Source organism: Harpia harpyja, chromosome 9 (genome assembly GCF_026419915.1).
Source record: "Harpia harpyja isolate bHarHar1 chromosome 9, bHarHar1 primary haplotype, whole genome shotgun sequence".
Lineage (NCBI taxonomy): Eukaryota > Metazoa > Chordata > Aves > Accipitriformes > Accipitridae > Harpia > Harpia harpyja.
In genome coordinates this window covers 24,769,178-24,789,362 of record NC_068948.1, presented here as the reverse complement: position 1 = coordinate 24,789,362, position 20,185 = coordinate 24,769,178, and the positions used below count along the sequence as shown (strand labels likewise).

The 20,185-nt window shown below is 49.9% G+C and overlaps 1 protein-coding gene across 1 annotated transcript; it reads right to left on the bottom strand.

Moving 5' to 3' along the window:
• Positions 1-9,562: 9,562 nt before the first annotated feature.
• On the bottom strand, positions 9,563-15,448 carry LOC128145681 (methanethiol oxidase-like). Its single transcript, XM_052796197.1, has 11 exons — positions 15,310-15,448; positions 14,884-14,996; positions 13,826-14,011; positions 13,181-13,301; positions 12,908-13,090; positions 12,400-12,582; positions 11,899-11,973; positions 11,480-11,601; positions 11,287-11,379; positions 10,924-11,042; positions 9,563-10,406 (listed from the first exon to the last, which is right to left on the bottom strand). The coding sequence occupies exons 3-11, from the start codon at positions 13,991-13,993 to the stop codon at positions 10,244-10,246; spliced, it is 1,227 nt and encodes a 408-aa protein (XP_052652157.1). The 5' UTR covers positions 13,994-14,011; positions 14,884-14,996; positions 15,310-15,448; the 3' UTR covers positions 9,563-10,243.
• Positions 15,449-20,185: the final 4,737 nt, after the last annotated feature.

Genomic DNA, 20,185 nt, shown 5'->3' with positions numbered 1-20,185 from the left:
CTCCATTAAAGGGATTAAGGTATTGGAGAGAAGAATTTTGGAAGAAGGGTCCCCTCCTGAGATCACCAGGAGCCTGGCTGCCACCAGCTGCCAAACTAAAGCAGGAAGAAAACACCAAGTGCCATGGAACGTGAACGAGCATCGTATCTTGTGGAAGAACTCCTCAATCAGTGGGCAAATTACACAGGATAAGTAATTGCTCCACGCAGGAATGCAGAAACATCTGACAGCACCATTAAAGAAGCCCTCGGGAGACCTCCATCAGAAGAGAGGACAGCTTAGCCAATCTCAGTAGGGCTGTAATTAAATGGCTTCCAGAACAGCACTTTAAACAAGTGACAGGCGGACATGGGAACAGCCAAACACTTGATCTGTTCTGTGAGAGAGGAGCATCAAACTGCTGCACTTGGAAGAAGTTGTGATTTGTTTAGCTGAAATCCATCTCAGCATTTTCAGTGCAAGGGACAAAGACAGTCAGGAGAGGGATCATTACCAAGCCAGCCACTTCTATGCTACCAGTCAATGTATTACTGACCAGCTGCGTCCCAGTTACATCAAGGTTCACTATAAGGCAAGGAGAAGGTGTTAAAATAGTATCGTGGATGAAAGGAGAAAGCATGCACAGTAGTGGCTCAAAGCCTTATGTTATTGACTATGAAATAAGTTGACATGCTGGGCAAGAGTAACCACATGGAAAGAAATTCTATCCTCATATCAAATCAGACATGTAATGGAGACACTTCTGGATGGCTTTTCCACAGCATTAGAACAGCCCATTTAATTGAGCATGGTTTCCACCTAGGACCTGGAAGACCCGAGCAGAGGGACCTTTCTTGGATGTCAGAAAAACTAGCAAACATAAGGAGGAACTGCAAAGGACGCCAGAAGAAAGAGGTATCGAAGAGCTACACTGTACATGGGGGAGTTCAGCTGCACCAGGCCAAACTGGATGAAGGCACTGGCCTCCACACTGGACTTCAGGGCTTAAGTGTAACACCAGGTTCAATGTGTACAGGATGACACCATCTCCAAAGGTAAGGACACTCAATGAAAGACCACTGTAAATCCACATTGGACAAAACAAAGACTGACAGGCCAATGCCGAAAGACCCAGAGTGCTGAACAATGGCCATCTTTCCACCCTCATGGCTATATGAATGTTAAACACTTCTACTTCAGCTGTATGAAGCCAGCAGCACTCTGAAGGTGAAGGACACAGTGATGCCTCCTAGGGCTGTGCACTGCTTTCTAAGCCTAGCAGGATATTGCTAGATTTCTCCCTCTGGATTAAGAACAGTCATAGCCCTTTTACAGTAATTCTCAAAGAGTTTATTTTATAGATGTGTGCTTCTGAACAGGACTTGTGGCACTGCTTTTGCAGGAGTTTGCACATCCCATCCTTCACCAGCAAACTCCTACTGCAGAGAGATGTGGAAGTAGCTGGTACAACCTTTTCTGTAAAATGCAGCACAGAGACTTTCAGTATTGCTTGCCTGGGACAGCTTTCAGCCTGGGTCTGCCTCTTGCAGTGCCTATAGCCTGTCAATGCTCTGCTTCATCAGACTGCAACCCACACATTTTCACAACATGCCATGCGTTTTTTGGGCCACACTTGCACAAGTGGAAGCAAAGAATCTGTCTCCATCTCCGATTCTCAGATGCAAACTCTTCTATGTCTCCTAAGGGCAGCAAGCTTGTCCTGGGCTCACAAAGAGGTGACAGTGTTGGGAACCAACCTGGCTTCCGATCATCACTGGGCAGATTTCAAGAGCTCACACCTCAAGAATCAGAAGGAAGCCCCCAGTCCATGAGCAGCTCCATAGCTGGAGCTAGCTAGCTGTCCTCCTCAGAGCAACTCAAAACGACCCTTCCCTCTCCTCTGCTTGACTGCACAGAGCTCACCATTGCTCTCCCATGCTGCTCTGAGCTGGGTGGAACTGCCCATCTTTCCCCGATCAAAACCAAGAGAGATTCAGGCATTGTACCTCAGTTGCTGCCGTCCTTATTTGCCTGGCGGGCAGGAAGCACGACCAGGCCCAAGGACATGAGAGAAGCTCCTGCTCCATCAGAGGCAATTTCAGGTGCTCAGGTGATGCCTCTTTGCATGCTTCTGCTGTCACAATGTGCATGTCTCACTGCACCTTCTTCTTGCACCTGCACACCTGCTAATTAAAAAGTTCATTAGTCTTCCACTCATTAACAAAGTTTGCTGGTCATCCTATTTGGCTTTCCTTGGTGACGTCTTTGGCACCTCTCACAAAACCAAGCTATGGGGATGTAGAGTTTTCTAATTAAAACTGATAGTAGGAAGGATAAGAGCAGGCTCAGCAACACCAACAAGCAAGCAAGCGATGGTTAGCAGAGAACACAATCAGTGTGGTCTGCTCTCGGCCCAAGAAAAGCTCCCTATGGCAGGCAGAGATGGGAAGCCATGACATGGAAAAGCAATCAGGGGCCTCACTGGACAGCCCACAGTCAGGTGGCAACTACTCCCCTCCTCCTGACCATCTCTTCCAACCCTGATAGGGAAGAACATGCTATAATTTTGGTAATGGGCGAGACAAGGTGATGCAACCTGGTGCAGACTGGCCCAGCGCACTAAATGTGTTGGGAGAAGACCTTGCCTCACCAAGAAAACCACGTCTGCTCTAAACACCCAAGCAAGATCTGTCCCAACTATGGGAGCACCCTCCAACCTTCCCCTCGTTCTCCAGGGAGGACGTTCTCTCGCTTCCCACCTCACCGTGCCATAAAACCCTGGAGGTGCTCCAGGATGTCTAAATGTTGCTCATCATCTTGCATTCTTAAATCCCTCAGTCCTATACTTTTGTCCTGGCCTCCATACTCTCTTTACAGTTTTCTGCCACACTCAAACAGGTCAGCAAGGCACTAAGCACCATGAGAGCAGCAGAGTTTGGAAAGACTGTAGCCAGTGCCAGTGCCCCAGCAAAAAATGCCAGCAGAGGTACATTCTCCTTGACCTTCCCAGGCTCCACATCTCCCAAAGGTTTCACTCTGTTCCAGTCCATTCCCCTCTTCAGGAACAGAAGGAAAACCACACCATCCAACCCTTGTGTCAAAAAAGGCACAATTTATCACCTCAAACAGCAGGGGCAAGGTTTGGAGGTTAATTTACAAGCTGCTGATGTGGTATGGGAAGCTTAATAAAGTCTACTGTCAACTTCTTCAAGATGTGGCTTAGAGAGTGCTAGATTGGAGCCCCCACAGCTCTGCACATCAGTGTTTACTGCCTAATGATCCTGACCTGCAGGGAGTCTGATTATAAGCAGCTGCCAGTCGGTTTTGATGATGTTCTGAAGCAGAGCTTTGCTGACAAATTTAAATTCATGGAGTGAGCCCCCATTTCCATTTGTCATTCCTACCTGAACTGCTGTGGGGCCTGGCATTTCATCTACAAGCACCAAGGAATCATTGCCAATGTGTATATGAAGGCGTCCGAACTCTCCCATGAGCAGTGAACATGAAACAGAGAGGAAAAAGGGGATGATTTTTTGAAGCTGGCAGACTGATACATGCGCTCATCAGAAACCTTCTGTTGGGTGAGGAAAAATATGACAACTAAGAAATGTGAAATTGCACTGCTGATAGAAAGGAAGGTGACAACGGGAGGTCACCTCACTGGCACTTGTCTGTTAGGTGCAGAAAAAGACCAACGGAGGAATTGTTCTTTCTCAATCTGATCACTGGAGTAAAACAGCTTCTGCAGTACATACTAAACCATGGTGATTCAAGTTGTGGACAAAGTCTCTGCTGAAAAAAGTCACTTTATGTCCTTCTCTAACAACTACATTTGAGAACAGAGAAAGGAATCTGGGCTCTTCCTTGCATTGCTACACCTTGACATCAGATGTGCAGTCTCCACAAGAGAAGCAACTATCATGAGCATGCAAACCTGGTTGAGTTCCTTCCCAAATCCACCAACCTCCTCTGAAAAAGAACAAGAAAGCTGGTATTATGGACAAAGGAACTATACCCTAATATAAGTGTCTCCCACTTTTTACTGTTTTTCTGTATCTAAGATCTCCTTTTTAATGACTTGTATTTTAAGTGACTACTGATGAGTCCCAGTTCCATATTTGCCTACACAAGCATTGAGGGGTAATCCAAAACTCCTTTTCCTTGTATCTTCTTCCAAAAGCTCCAGATCTCATCTCCTTCTCAGAGGCATGTTACCTCAGGCATAGCATACACAGCTTGAGAGCTCAGAAGTTTGTTCTCCTATCCACCACACAAAATAAGGAAAAAATTAAACTCAGAAGAATCACCTTGTTTCTTTTCCTTGATGACACATCTACAAAACATGTGATTGTATTGGCTTTGTGTGGCAAGGTTTTGGTAGCGGGGGGGGGTTACAGGGGTGGCTTCTGTAAGAAGCTGCTGGAAGCTTCCCCTGTGTCCGACAGAGCCAATACCAGCCGGCTCTGAGATGGACCCACCGCCGGCCAAGGCTGAGCCAATCAGCGATAGTGGTAACGCCTCTGTGATAACATTTTTAAGAAGGAAAAAAAAAGTTGGGACAGACGGAAAGAGCAGCCGGAGAGAGGAGTGAGAACATGTAAGAGAAACAACCCTGCGGACACCAAGGTCAGTGAAGAAGGAGGGGGAGGAGATGCTCCAGGCGCCGGAGCAGAGATTCCCCTGCAGCCCGTGGTGAAGACCATGGTGAGGCAGGCTGTCCCCCTGCAGTCCATGGAGGTCCACGGTGGAGCAGATATCCACCTGCAGCCCGTGGAGGACCCCATGCCAGAGCAGGTGGGTTCCCGAAGGAGGCTGTGACCCCGTGGAAACCCTGCGCTGGAGCAGGCTCCTGGCAGGACCTGCGGATCTGTGGAGAGAGGAGCCCACGGAGCAGGTTTTCTGGCAGGACTTGTGACCCCGTGGGGGACCCACGCTGGAGCAGTGTGCTCCTGGAGGACTGCACGCCGTGGAAAGGACCCATGCTGGAGCAGTTTGTGAAGAACTGCAGCCCGTGGGAAGGACCCATGTTGGAGAAGTTCGTGGAGGACTGTCTCCCGTGGGAGGGACCCCACGCTGGAGCAGGGGAAGAGTGTGATGAGTCCTCCCCCTGAGGAGGATGAAGCGGCAGAAAATAACGTGTGATGAACTGACCGTAAACCCCATTCCCTGTCCCCCTGTGCCACTGGGGGGGGGTTGGTAGAGAATCCAGGAGTGAAGTTGTGCCCGGGAAGACGGGAGGGGTGGAGGGAAGGTGTTCTGAGATTTGGTTTTATTTCTCATTACCCTACTCTGGTTGATTTGTAATAAATTGAGTTATTTTTCCTCAAGCTGAGTCTGTTTTGCCCGTGATGGTAATTGGTGAGTGATCTCTCCTGTCCTTATCTCGACCCACAAGCTCTTTGTTATATTTTCTCTCCCCTGTCCAGCTGAGGAGGGGGAGTGATAGAACGGCTTTGGTGGGCACCTGGCGTCCAGCCAGGGTCAACCCACCACAGTGATACCTCCATTCCACCCTGAAGTGCTGACGCTCATCTTTCAGGTTGGGCATGGATAGGCAGTGGATCACACAGCCAGTCAAAGGCAGAATTATTTCACTTGGAGAGGCAGAGAGAAAAGGGGACCTTAATGCAAACAGTCACTTAAGCCTTGCTGCACTGAGACTGCCTCTAGGGACTGAGTGAGAGTAACACTGTGCTTGCTGCTTCTGTTTGGTAGCACATCTCTGCCTGAGACATGTGGAAAGCTGAAAGCTGAAGTCCTACATTCTTTCAGGAACTGGATTACACATCCCATGCCAATGAACACCTGAACAACAACTATCTAAATAAATAAGAGAGCTGTAAATGTCCTGTTTGAAGCCAGAGATAGGACTTTTCCAGTGCCCTCAACACTGGATTCAAAGTTCACAATGCTTTGAAGCATTTTAGGCAAACAGCCTCAGGAGAGAATAAATCAGAAGATAGTTTTTCTGGGTGTCACTCATCTAACCTATTTGAAATGACCAACTTGAATGACTTGGAACATACTCCCCGGATGCCCTTTTCTCTCTCCACAGCATAAAGGCAATGCAGGCAACTATGTATGTGTCCACTCCAGAGTCTCCTGCTCCAAGGATGGGAGAGACAGATTCTGCCACAGACACATTGGTTTATAGAATACTCTTTGCAAGAGCAGACTAATCTGTTCAGAGAGATGGTTTGAGAAGATAAACAGAATTTACAGCCTCATGGAGGTCAAATCTGATTTTCCATATATGATGAGAAAGGGTGGTTAGTAGAGTGGACAACACAACAGCGTGGACGTTACAAGGCACGCTGCCAAAGCTGCTGGATGCCCTACGCGGCTGAGCCATTAGACTTCATGAACCAGGCTCAGGGGACACTGCTCCCAGCCTCAGCCAGAGAATCTGTAGGTGCAGGCAAACACCGAGTAAAACCAGCTGAGCTCACCTCTTGCCAGGGCAGAGGAGAGAGCAGAAAGGAGCAGGACGGTGAGATTCCTGGCAGACAACCTCCCTGACAGCTGCAGATCCCCAGCGGAGCAACACGAAGTCGATGGCAGGTGGCACAGCTCACTGCACATAGGCAGTAGCAAGACACAAATGACTCTGGGGGCAGCACAGAAGAGTCCACCAAAGGCATGTGAGATAGAAAGACAGAGTGCTCAAAACTTTGGTGCAAGTGGTACGCAAACAGCCTGAAGTGCAGAGGCACATCTAAGACAAAAGGCAAATGTTTTTAAAAGCAAGCAGACTGTGCAAAGCTCAGACCCAACACCCTGGATCTATCGATCCCCTCACTGAGCAGAAACAAACCAAATGTCACAGGGCTACTGGACTCACACCCAGGACACGTGGTGCCCCTCAGCACGTCACTTCAAAACACATTTCCATGTGCAGGCTACCAGGTTTGCTGGAGGGAACATCAGCATAGCACAACTACACTTCTTCTCCCTCAAGGCACCTCTCTGCCTTTTCTCCGCTACTATTTCAGCTGCCCCTTCCCCTCCAAATGAGCGGTTTGCTGTTGGAGCAGGAGTCACAGGGGAGGGCGCAGAAAGGTCTGGCCAGAAGCATGGCAGCAGTGGGATCACCCCTCCCCACTGCAGCCCACAGCTGCAACCGGACAAACCCATCCGACACCCACATCCTTAGGTTGTGATTTCAGACACCATGTAATGAGAAGTGACTTCAGGCTGCTGCTGAAGGGCCCTGCCATGTGCAGCCACAGGGAGATGGACGGTGAGTCACTTTTCTGGCAGCGCAGTTTTCTGCCGGATCAGCTCCTCCGACCGACTCCTCCCACAACTGCACAATCACTCCATTTGACACAAGAGGAGTGGCAGCACGATGCAGCTGGGGAGGACGGACGAGCAGGACCTGCTTTTTCTCCTCTTCCATGCCTCTGCCTAAAGACAGGCATTGGCAACTTTCCTCAAAAGTCCCTACGAGCACTGCAAATCAGACTCCAACCTTGTAACAATTGAAAACAAGAACAGTTGACTTTCCTCCAGTGATGGAGAAGGAAATGCAAACCAGGAATACATATGCTGAGCAGTTTACCTAAACATTTCAGGCTCCACTCCAAGGACTCATTTTACACTTCTCTGTATGAGTTTCTGGTCAGTCGCTATTCATCCTACTATGAATGTAAAGGCAGAATATGTATCAGTGTTTTTTTCATCTATTATAGGAGACAATATTTTTATCTATGGTAAAACAACCTAAGCAATACCCTTTTCCATTCTCTGCAATATCTATGATTCCTCTGCAAAATACTTTAAGAAACAGACAGAAAGTTATATTTGCATCCTCTCCCTGGCAACATCCCTTAAAGAAAGCAAAGGTCACATTCACACTCAGTGCTATTTCCACATATTCAGCCAGGCTTCTAAACACTGAAATGAGCAAATGCTACAAAAGCACAGCAAAAAGCATTCAGGAGGGTTAGGAGATCTCAATATTCATCTGCTGCAGCCTGCAGACTAGAGGGGAGGAGATCAAATGTGTGGGTTTTCTGCTGCTTAGAGTGGAATATAGGCTGGGATTATTTCTTGCCTCTGCTGCTATCTGGAAGGGGACAGAAAATTGAAGGTTCCTCTGAAAAGAAGACCCAGGGCAGAATGGAGCACTCACAACAGCTGCACTGTCAGCAAGTTTTTTCAAGACATTAGTTTCCAGCTACAAGCCTCATCTTAAATTGGTGCATTAATGAGTAGTGCAGTCTAAGGATGCCCTTCATGAAACGCCATCTTCCATCCGAGCTTGTACCCCAGAACAAAGCACTTTTGGGAAGCTGTTGGAAGCTGGGAAGGACTTGGCGGGTGCTGGCACCAGGGAGAAGCCTATCTTCCAAATAACCACGAGAGGGAACAGTCGAAGCATCCAACTTCAGCCACCCCAATTCACCATCTCCTCAGGTAAGGCACATTCAGCCACTGCAGATGCACCGCGTTCCACGTTCCTCGGGGTAACTCATGCGCAAGCGTGAGGAAAGGCCCACACGACCTGAAACACTGAAATCAGGACCCAAGGACCTGGGAACAGGCCTTGGAGGGGACAAAGGAATTCGCTCATACCAGCAGAAACATGTCTGCATCCATCCAGCTTGGGCATAGCATGGCCTGATGGTGGAACAAGTTGCTGGGTCACCTCTGCACCGTTGCCTGTTGGTCTTCACGGTCCAGCTGCAGCTCAAAGCCCAGACTGAGTCCTCGCCTTGCTGTGTGACCACCTGCAAGTCAGAGAGGGCGGTCAGTTGACAGTGTGAGGGACAGCAGACTCTCTGATCGACCCCATAAAGAAGGCCATTCGGTAAGGGAGTTCTTCCCTGCGTTAAGGTGGATGGTGCCTGGCCCCACCCCAAGGAGGGGTTTCCAGGGTGGATTTGGCACAGCTGCCTCCAGCCACCTGGACCACACGCTGGCATAGGGATGTCTGCTGGCCAGACTCTCCCTCCAGCCAAGGGAGAGGAGGAGGCACCTCTACTGAGAGAGAGGCTTTGCAGGGTCTGAGAGCAGGTGAGATAAGGCTCATTCCAAAGCCACCTCAACAGCAGGGACATCCCCCGAGAAGGCCTTCAAACAAGGCAGCTCTGGAGGATCAGAACGGGGTGTTACCCTCAAGCAGCACCCCAGGGATGCCTCTCACCTCCTGAAACTCAAGACCTCGTCTAATGTCGTCCTCTCTAGCCAGTGAGAAGAGGACCCCCAAGGGGGCAATTTCTCCCAGACCTCTTGGACACCTCATTGAAGCTATGGAACTGTTCTCCAGAAGGGAGTGTTTTTCTCCTGGGACCATTAAGGGGGCACAAGAGAGCTGTAGCAATATGTTTGTCCATGGGAAGTGTGAAGAAAGAAAGCAAAGATCTTTTCTTCCAAGGTAAATATGGAAAAAGCTAAAATTTGTAAGGATTCACATTAGATCCACATTTTTGCAACCTTTGGGTTTCAGGAAGACTAACAGGCACTCCTGACCAGACAGTGTTTCTGTCATAGGGATTTCTAAACCCCTGACCTAATCATTAACCACTGCTGAAAACAATATAGAAAGGCTTCAATGAAATAAGACACGTGAAGATCCAGCTGATGCAAAGAACAATTTTATTCTTGTTTAAAGCAGAACACAAGAGCAAACCAGTGTCATGAAACAGGCACCTCTTTTTGAAATAAAGCACTTCATACTCCTTCAGCTATAATGCATACCGACCCAAGCACGTGAGAAGCGAGCCAAGAGGGCTCTTGTGCCAGGGGAAGACTATCCAGGAATGTCCTGGCTGAAGAACAGTAACTCGGACAAACTGGGCACTTCACTTTCTTTTGCCTTAGTTTTCAAGGGTGAACAAGCTCTGAAGCATAACTGAGAGTCCAACACCTTGCTACCGGCCCCGGTACTAGACAGCGATTGCTAACAGGCTGGGGACATCAAGGCAGGTGTCCGACAGGCCTGTAGCAATGAGGCAAGGCATGGTGGGTATGGAGATGTCTGCCGAAAGGCCCTGTGCGCACTGCACGTGTCTGTATCTGAGCAATCGCCCTGGGCTCTGCTCTGTGAATCACACCCAGGGATTGCTTTGCACTGAAAACATGCCTGTGTCGTTGTTCACTGGCCTGAACCAAACCCTCGCAACAAGGCAGAGCTTCCATAGCTTATGTTAGCAGAAATCTAGACTCCAGCAATGAATGAGGACCCCCAGACCCAATTACCCTACGCTCTTAATGGCTGCACTACAGAAGAGAGAGAAGAAGGGAGTCTTTCACATGGCGCCTAGGCCAAGATATCGGTGGTGGAATCCCCACAAGGGAAGTGGATGTCATGGGCAAGGCAAGGCCCATTGGGTTCCTTTCCAAAATCCACCAGGAAGTTCTTGTTCACGGTCAGGCCTCCTTTCTCAGTGTCTACATCAATCTGCAGCATGACAGAGCCTTCCCTGCGAGGGGACAAGAGCACAGCTATTACAGACAAGCAAACCATGGTCCTGTTCAAGAGATCCTGCCCTTCACCCTCCTGTTCCGTATCTGCTAGGCATGATGTGACAGGCAGGCCGGAGCTTGCCTTGGTGTTGGAGATCATCGTCTGCTTTGCTAAATCGAAACATCTCTGGTGGATACACTGGGAGATGCTGTAGCAGAGATGTGGCCTGGCTCCCAGAGATCCATAGATGGATTCACTCCACCTTTCAGACTGAAACACTTAGGCTCTCCCAAGCCAATCCCTGGCACTGCAGCTCCACACAGGCAGCAGCTGCACCTTGCCCAGCCAGAGATGTTTGTGAGTCAACTCACAATGTGAAATTCAACATGAGGAAGCTGCGGGGATGGTGTTAGAAAGAGCTGTCCCCTTGCAATCACAAACACGTCCTTGTAGCCCCCCTGATGAGGCACCTTTCCTGTTTCTAACAGAGAGGCCATGCAAAAGAGACCCCTTGTCTCCCAAATGTTTCTTACTTGACCAAGTTTGGGTAGAACTGCTTGTCCCATGTGCTGTATAAGGAGTTGGTGACGTACAGCCTCTTGCCATCCACACTGAGCTGCATTTTACTAGGGCCGCCGTACACTCTCTTGCACTGAAGGCACAACAGACAGCAGTGATGTTACTGGCTTCCTTCTTTGAGCAGTCAAGCACAAGCAGGAGCAGGGGAGCAGAGCAGAGTGGCTGCCTCCCCTCCCAACACAGACAAGCTACCAGATGCTGCAGACATGGGGGCACCTCCGTGGTGGCGACCTACCCCAGAAACCCTGGGCAGAGAATTAGCAGAGCAGAGCCAAAGTCCAAAGGACACCAGAGGGCAAACAGGCCACGGAACTCACCTTGATCACCACGGGCTCTGGCTGGCACTTCAGCTCTTCGTCTCTACACACAGCCACGGGTCCACCTCTGAGGATACTGCCTCCCACAAACACCTGTAAGTGAGGCAGTGGGAGACATGTTGCCTTGTCATCTAACCACCACCAGATCCTGCCGAGGAACCCAACAGCGCAAGCCTTTCTGCTCCTGCCTTACCTGTCCCACCAGCCTGGGCTTGCAGGTTTTGGAGAGCTCATACTGGCGGATGTCTCCATGCAGCCAGTTGCTGAGATAGAGGTACTTGTCATCCATTGAGATGATAAGGTCCACTGTGAATGCTAGGGCACAGAAACAAAAAGCTCCAGAGAAGACAGCAGCAATAGAAAACATGCCTTGCATCGAACCCCAGCTCGCATCTCTCCCTGCCATTCTGTACATCTCACAGGCTCAAGTGCACAGGCTCCAGCTGGGGCAGCACTGTCTTCTTGGGGGTGTGCGCAGCCCCTCAGCCCCTCCAACGAGCCTTCTGTCGTGTTTACGCAGCAAGGCTTTGGCGGTCAGTGAGTGGGCTTTGCCAGGCTGTGCAAAACAACACTCCGGAGGAAAAAGGAAACACCACCTCAGGGCACACGAACCTGGCATCTTGGGCATAATCCATCCCGTCACGTCCTTGGCCGGTATCCGAATCACCTCCTCCACTGCCCAGTTGTCTCTCTGCACAAGAAACACAGGCACCGCACCATGAGCGTTCCTGGCTGGTCAGGCAAGAGCACTCCCCTGCACTCACACACTTGCACAGCTAGGCAAAGTTGCCTGTGGAAGGCTACCACTGCACCCAGCTACTATGAGCAGACACAATTAGGACAGCATCGTCTGATACCAACAGCAAGGCTGGTCTTCATCGCTCAAATTAATCCCCCACATGTTCATCCCAGCTGGTCACGATGGGCTCCCTTTACACTCAGTGGAAGAACAGACTCCTCTCGTCCTAGCACACACATCCAAAGCAGGGTCTGGACACTGCACTCTCCACACGCCCCCTTCTTTCTCTCTGCTACCCAAAATTTCTTCTGTGTGTTTCTCAATCCCTCTGTAGCTCACCACGGCCAGGTCTCCCCTGGCTGCTGGCACAATACTTGCCTCGCACTTGTAGAAGCGGTAGACGATGCCACTCAGGGCACAGCTGACATATCCCTCGGCAGCATCGGGGTTGTGGAGGAATTTAACGCTCAGGGGCAGAGAGTCCTCCCCCAGGTCAAAGCACTGGATGAGGCTGCGGCAGGACAAGTTCCACACGTTCAGGTGGCGCCCAAAGACCCCTGAGGAAAAGGAAAACCACGTCAGAAGAGGGAGGGCTACCCTAATCCCTCCCCAAAACGCTCACAGGCAGGGACAGCCGTGGCAGCGATGAGCCAGAATCAGCAGAGAAACTGCAGTGATTTAGGGAGCAGTGGGACAAGACAGGAACCAGCCTGTCTTAAGGACAGATGCTGCACGTCCTGTAGCCGTGTCTGTAAAATGGGCCATTGGGGAAGAAATCTGCCCGTGTCCTCTCACCAGCTCTGGCCCTTTCTTTGACGGCATCGACACCCTCCCACCACCTCAGTGAATTCTGGCTCAGCACTTGCACCCATATTCCCTCACCTTTCTTGAAGTCATCGGGACTGAATCCATATCCCATACGTTTTGGGACTACTCCGGCAGAGCTGACCAGAACGTTGTGGCGTGGCTTGTAACAGAAGTCATATCCACTCGGCGGGCTGTCACACTCATTTTCCCAGTTCCCCTTCAGCTCAAAGGTCTCTCCATCCAGCACAATAAATTCACCTGTGATACAAAAAGGGGATGCACGAAATATCACATACTCCACTTCCAAACCAATCAGTTTGTTCATGGAGTTATTAAAGGGCAAAGTACCTTTCGCATTGCCAGATGGATCTCCTGTGTTGGCAATCAGAATATCGCCATTAGGCAGGCTGCGAGGTATATTGAGGTATCCCTTGTTGCACTTCCAGAAGACATCCACTGGCTCAATCATCTGAAAAAAGTTGACACACACACACTTCAGCCTCTGACTGCTCAGCTCATTTCACACTCCCTGGCAGAGCCTTTGGCCATCAGAGACTTCTGAAAATCTCTGACGCTTGCCGGAGCTTTCTTTCCCAGAACTCACACTTGCTAGGGCCTGCTCCTCCTTCGAGAGGAGCACAGAAGCCTCTGAGCTCCCCTCTACACAGACAACAAGAGTGCAGCAACACCTAACTCATAACAGCTTCTCTGTCCACCTCACTATTTGGGAGGGGGGCAGGTGTGGTGTGTTGCATGACTTCCCGTTATTAGACTCTCTCTGAATGCAACAGGCACACAGAAGGGAACGCAATGATGACCGGAGCCTTCCTTGGTCTGAAAAGGAGAGAGCCGAGAGGGAAAAGTGACCCAGCTCTCTAAAATCAGGGTGGAAGAGAAGATGAAGAGAGAACCCTTCTTCCCTCTACATTATTCAAGAAGCACCAGTTCCCAACTCCTTCCCAGAAGCTTGTCTTTGAATCACCTCAGGCATACCTTACACAGCTTGGGAGCCCGGCACTGTGAACCCACATCCACCACGTAAATGCGGGAAGAAATCAAACAGGGAAGAATCAGCTTGTTCCTTTTCGTTGTGGTATTGTCAAAGCAGGGGCAGCCAGCGCTCCACCCCGAGGAATGCAGCTCGTCTTTGAGGTTGGGCATGGGCAGGCGGTGAATCACCTAGGCACTCAAGGTAGAGTTAGGGTTCGCACAGGGAGGCACAGAGAAATGGGGACCCTAATGCAACCAGCAACATAGAGATGATAACACCACTGCCCACACCAAAGGAGATCTCCGGAAACGTTAAATGTGACTGATCAGTTCAAAGACGCACAGTAGATGTAGATAATGTGTCTTTGCAGCCTTTGGAGACAGGTAAACTCCAATTTCCCATTTAGGATGACAGCAGACAGGTTGTACAGTGCATAACAGAACATCGCCGACATTGCAGCACAGTAGAAAATTGCTGAACTCTGCAAAAGTGCTGGATACCCTAAACCACCTGGATCACTGGAGACCATTTTCCATGCTGAGCAGCCACTGACAGGGTGATTCAGAGCATTTGCTCAAAAACTCACTAGCAGCACCAAGATTCTCTGGAAGTGAGTTGGGAAGTGAGTCAGAGCCAACTTGTCCCCGGGACACAGAGACAGAGGTGATTCAACTAGAGTGAGGCATACAGAAGACAGTGGAAAGAGACCAGGAAGGTGAGATTCCTAGCAGACAACATCCCTATCTCACGCATAATACCGGTGGAGAAGCAAGAAGTAGACCTGTCATGACAAAACTCACAAGGGGTTTCCCAGATGGGTCTTGGCAGGATATGAACAGGCAGCGGGGGAAAAAAGTCAGTTCAGGGTGGATGAGACAGAAAGATGCAGGAAGACAAGAAGGTGTAAGGCATAAACAGACAGCTGGCATGACAGGGTGGCTATCAAGCAATCTGATTTTCCCCAGCAAAAAAGAGTAGATGTCCTGAATCTGGAGGCACTATAAAGCACAGAGCCAGCAGCTAGTCACCAGCCCAATAAAAACAGTCAAGACACAGGTACCTGGCAATAATATGGAGATCTGGGGTTGAGATCGATGGTGGCCAGGAAGTCAGGTTGGTCGATGCATGTTTCCCTGTAGGTACAGGTCACGTAGGCAACCTCCTCTCTGGGAGCTGGGTATATAGAAAGCTTCCTTTAAAACACACCATGAACCAGCCAGAAAGGAAAAGAAAAGCTTCAACAGACTCTCAGATAGGACTGAACTTATTTTTCTGGATGCTACAACCTTCCTCCTTGGTCACTGTCAACTGTCCAACCCTGCTTCCATTACTGACCCAGAGGTAAGAGAACAAAAGTGGATCTCCATATAGTTACAGCCTTCTCCCTTTGGAGAGGCTATAACACACACAGTTAATGGTGGTCTCCACTAACACGGAGCTCTTTCCCAAACACCACCCACTCCAAAACACGCTCAAGAGGACTTGCCTTTCACAACATCCGGGCAGGTGGGGTACTCGTAGCACTGAACTCTGCATCTGTCTGATTCGAGAAGAAGAGAAGAATAAAATGAGAAACATCCACATCCTAAAAGGTGCCTATTCAGAGGACTTTGTCCTACCTGATGGACCTTCTGCCACCCCCGCTGTCAATGGGGACCTCTGTGACCAGCATCTAGTCTTGTTATGGCACTGACAAATCACAGGTGCAGGAGAGGAATCCTCTCTCAAGTGCCACCTGGCGTAGCATGGATCAAACCACTGCTCAGTTCCCTTCTGCATCCTCTGAGCACCTCACTGATCGCTTCCCCATCAGCAGTGAAGGAGAGAGAGCTTACACAGAGAACCACGTCAGTATTGAAGGTCTAGCCCGGAAAATAAGTCTGGTTTCTTGTCTCCCTGATGATTCCGCAGCAGAAGGGGAGGCTCCCCTCAGCACGGATGCTACAGCCACATGCAAGTAGCTTTTCAAGGCAAAAAGAAGCCCCTGGAAGCAGAACGGTAGCAAGACAATAGAAACCTCTGGCACCAGTCAGACAACACGCCAAACTTCAGTCCCACTCTTCTCCTTCCTGCAGTGCTGCAGAGGAACAAACCTACCAGTCCACAAATGGGTTTCAAGGTGGGATGTCTGCAGCCTCCAGGCAGTGGCTGGAGCCAGATCCAGGATGGGGCTACAAGGCTTGGAGCTGCTGTGGGCTGCGGGGAGGCTGCAGAGTATCTCTTACCCATGCTGAAGGCCTTCTGGTTCACTCTCCTCAAGAGCAGAGGTGCTGGAACTGGAGGTGCAGCTTGCTGCCTGCCTCACTGGAGTGGGCTGTGTTGTGCCAAGGCTGCTCCGAGGGGGCCTTATATACAAGGCAAAGGGGTGGGGGGAGAAAGCAAGCTGCCAAGGGAGGAGCCATCACTCCTAAGCCTTTGGGAGGTGCCAGACCAGCACTGCAGCTTGTTTCCGCCTTGCTAACCACCAATCTAGAGGAAAAATCTGCTGGTCCATGCAGGTCTTTTCCTTAAACACAACCTCCCATATCTGATCCTGGGGCTCTGGTGATTTCCAATGACTTCTTCAGGCTCTGGAGGCCTCCATGTCCCAGCCGAGAAACAAGCTAATTAAAGCCATCCCCCATACCCAGGCTCCTGCCATACAAATGTGCAGTGGCTGCAAATTCCACACGAGGGATGAGAAGTCCAGCTAGATAATCGGCCCCACCAGCAGCCTCCTGGAAATTACAAGGTTTCAACATACGGAGGCCACCAAAGGCACCTCTGAAACCTGGACCCTGACAGAAGGCACGTCTCTCTCTGAGGGCTGAGCTGAAGGCATCATGGGCTCCCTGGGGTCAACTCAGAAAGCCAGGCCCAGAGGTGCCTCTACCCACAAAGAAGACTTTGGGAGCTCCTAAGGACTGCTAACTGGGATACAGCACTCAGAGGAGGGAGGGGGCTCCAACAGTACTGACATCAGAAGAGACTTGAGGAGCTGCTGATGGCTCCCAAACAGCTAGAAAACACATCAGGCTAGGAATGGGTGCCTCAGGAAAAGCAAACTGTGCCCTTGTTGATCTTGTTGATGCAGCACCTACAAGGTCAAGACATGCCTGCTGCCTCTCAGGTTTGCATCTCCATGTGGGGAAGTCAGCCCACCTGTGGAAAATAGGAACCTTTAGGGTTCGGGGCAACTGGGCACCGTGAAACAGTGCCTGAGCAGTAGCTACTTACTCTCCCCACCAGTCCACTCACTGAACACCCAAAGCCCCATAGCAGCCACTAACGCTGCAAAGTGCCTGGCACCAGTGTGGTTGAATTACATACAAACTAGACTAAACTGTCACAAAACACCCATGGGAACAGCAGAGGCCTCCATTAAAGGGATTAAGGTATTGGAGAGAAGAATTTTGGAAGAAGGGTCCCCTCCTGAGATCACCAGGAGCCTGGCTGCCACCAGCTGCCAAACTAAAGCAGGAAGAAAACACCAAGTGCCATGGAACGTGAACGAGCATCGTATCTTGTGGAAGAACTCCTCAATCAGTGGGCAAATTACACAGGATAAGTAATTGCTCCACGCAGGAATGCAGAAACATCTGACAGCACCATTAAAGAAGCCCTTGGGAGATCTCCACCAGAAGAGATAGCCTGTCTCACTAGGGCTGTAATTAATGGCTCTCTGGTTCCAGAACAGCACTCTAAACAAGTGACAGGTGGACACGGGAGTAGCCTGGCACCTGGCATCAGTGCCCAGCTTTAAGCAGTTTCTCAAATAATTAGTGCACTATGCAGAGGCAGGTGCTTGTTTCAGGCAGTAGAAAAGGAAAAAATGCAGGCTCATTTTCACTCCTTCCAGAAAGAGTGGAAATTCCAATTTCTAGGCTGGCAGGATGTATGGCCCAAACATGTGCTCCAGGCAATTGTGGGCTTCACTGGACAGCCCACAGTCAGGTGGCAACTACTCCCCTCCTCCTGACCATCTCTTCCAACCCTGATAGGGAAGAACATGCTATAATTTTGGCAATTGGCAAGACAAGGTGATACAACCTGGTGCAGACTGGCCCAGCGCACTAAATGTGTTGGGAGAAGACCTTGCTTCACCAAGAAAACCACGTCTGCTCTAAACACCCAAGCAAGATCTGTCCCAACTATGGGAGCACCCTCCAACCTTCCCCTCGTTCTCCAGGTTCTCTCGCTTCCCACCTCACCGTGCCATAAAACCCTGGAGGTGCTCCAGGATGTCTAAGTGTTGCTCATCATCTTGCATTCTTAAATCCCTCAGTCCTATACTTTTGTCCTGGCCTCCATACTCTCTTTACAGTTTTCTGCCACACTCAAACAGGTCAGCAAGGCACTAAGCACCATGAGAGCAGCAGAGTTTGGAAAGACTGTAGCCAGTGCCAGTGCCCCAGCAAAAAATGCCAGCAGAGGTACATTCTCCTTGACCTTCCCAGGCTCCACATCTCCCAAGGGTTTCACTCTGTTCCAGTCCATTCCCCTCTTCAGGAGCAGAAGGAAAACCACACCATCCAACCCTTGAAGATGTTGTGAAACAGAGCTTTGCTGGCAAGCTGTAAATTCATGGCACGGGCAAACACCGAGCAAAACCAGCTGAGCTCACCTCTTGCCAGGGCAGAGGAGAGAGCAGAAAGGAGCAGGATGGTGAGATTCCTGGCAGACAACCTCCCTGACAGCTGCAGATCCCCAGCGGAGCAACACGAAGTCGATGGCAGGTGGCACAGCTCACTGCACATAGGCAGTAGCAAGACACAAATGACTCTGGGGGCAGCACAGAAGAGTCCACCAAAGGCATGTGAGACAGAAAGACAGAGTGCTCAAAACTTTGGTGCAAGTGGTACGCAAACAGCCTGAAGTGCAGAGGCACATCTAAGACAAAAGGCAAATGTTTTTAAAAGCAAGCAGACTGTGCAAAGCTCAGACCCTACACCCTGGATCTATCGATCCCCTCACTGAGCAGAAACAAACCAAATGTCACAGGGCTACTGGACTCACACCCAGGACACGTGGTGCCCCTCAGCACGTCACTTCAAAACACATTTCCATGTGCAGGCTACCAGGTTTGCTGGAGGGAACATCAGCATAGCACAACTACACTTCTTCTCCCTCAAGGCACCTCTCTGCCTTTTCTCCGCTACTATTTCAGCTGCCCCTTCCCCTCCAAATGAGCGGTTTGCTGTTGGAGCAGGAGTCACAGGGGAGGGCGCAGAAAGGTCTGGCCAGAAGCATGGCAGCAGTGGGATCACCCCTCCCCACTGCAGCCCACAGCTGCAACCGGACAAACCCATCCGACACCCACATCCTTAGGTTGTGATTTCAGACACCATGTAATGAGAAGTGACTTCAGGCTGCTGCTGAAGGGCCCTGCCATGTGCAGCCACAGGGAGATGGACGGTGAGTCACTTTTCTGGCAGCGCAGTTTTCTGCCGGATCAGCTCCTCCGACCGACTCCTCCCACAACTGCACAATCACTCCATTTGACACAAGAGGAGTGGCAGCACGATGCAGCTGGGGAGGACGGACGAGCAGGACCTGCTTTTTCTCCTCTTCCATGCCTCTGCCTAAAGACAGGCATTGGCAACTTTCCTCAAAAGTCCCTACGAGCACTGCAAATCAGACTCCAACCTTGTAACAATTGAAAACAAGAACAGTTGACTTTCCTCCAGTGATGGAGAAGGAAATGCAAACCAGGAATACATATGCTGAGCAGTTTACCTAAACATTTCAGGCTCCACTCCAAGGACTCATTTTACACTTCTCTGTATATAACAAGGCACTTCTCTACACTATTAGACTCAAAAGTAAGAAGTCAGTCTTCACAAGAGAAGTAGAGCTCAAGGTAGCAGACCAAAAAATAGGGGTTTTTAAATGGTGACTCTCATCACAACTGCTCTGGCTTCACTTCAGCAGAAACCGTTCTCCATTCTGTAACTTCCCCAGCTACTAACTGAGATATAATATACCTTGCTGTCCTCTCACACTTGTTGAAAATGCTACAGATAGACTCTCTTTTTTATATAAATACATCTACTTGTCTTGGATATGACTTGGCAGCAGAAATATACATGAATTTGTGACCTCAAATTAAGAATCAATGAGTGAAAACCAGGAAATAGTAATTTATGAAGGAACAGGCAAGCTGTACTATGCCCTCCTGTGGCCATCTGGCAGATCATCTACTGTCTTTAATGCCAAAAATTGAAGTCAAGCTGATGCACTCAGAAGCAGTTTGGAAATACCATGGACTGCAGAAGGCTAGGTTACGTCCACCAGTTTCTTCACATTCTTACCTACTTCCCAACAGATCACAATTTCAAGAAACAGTATGAAATAGTGTGTGCAGACCCAGAGTTTTGTGTGCT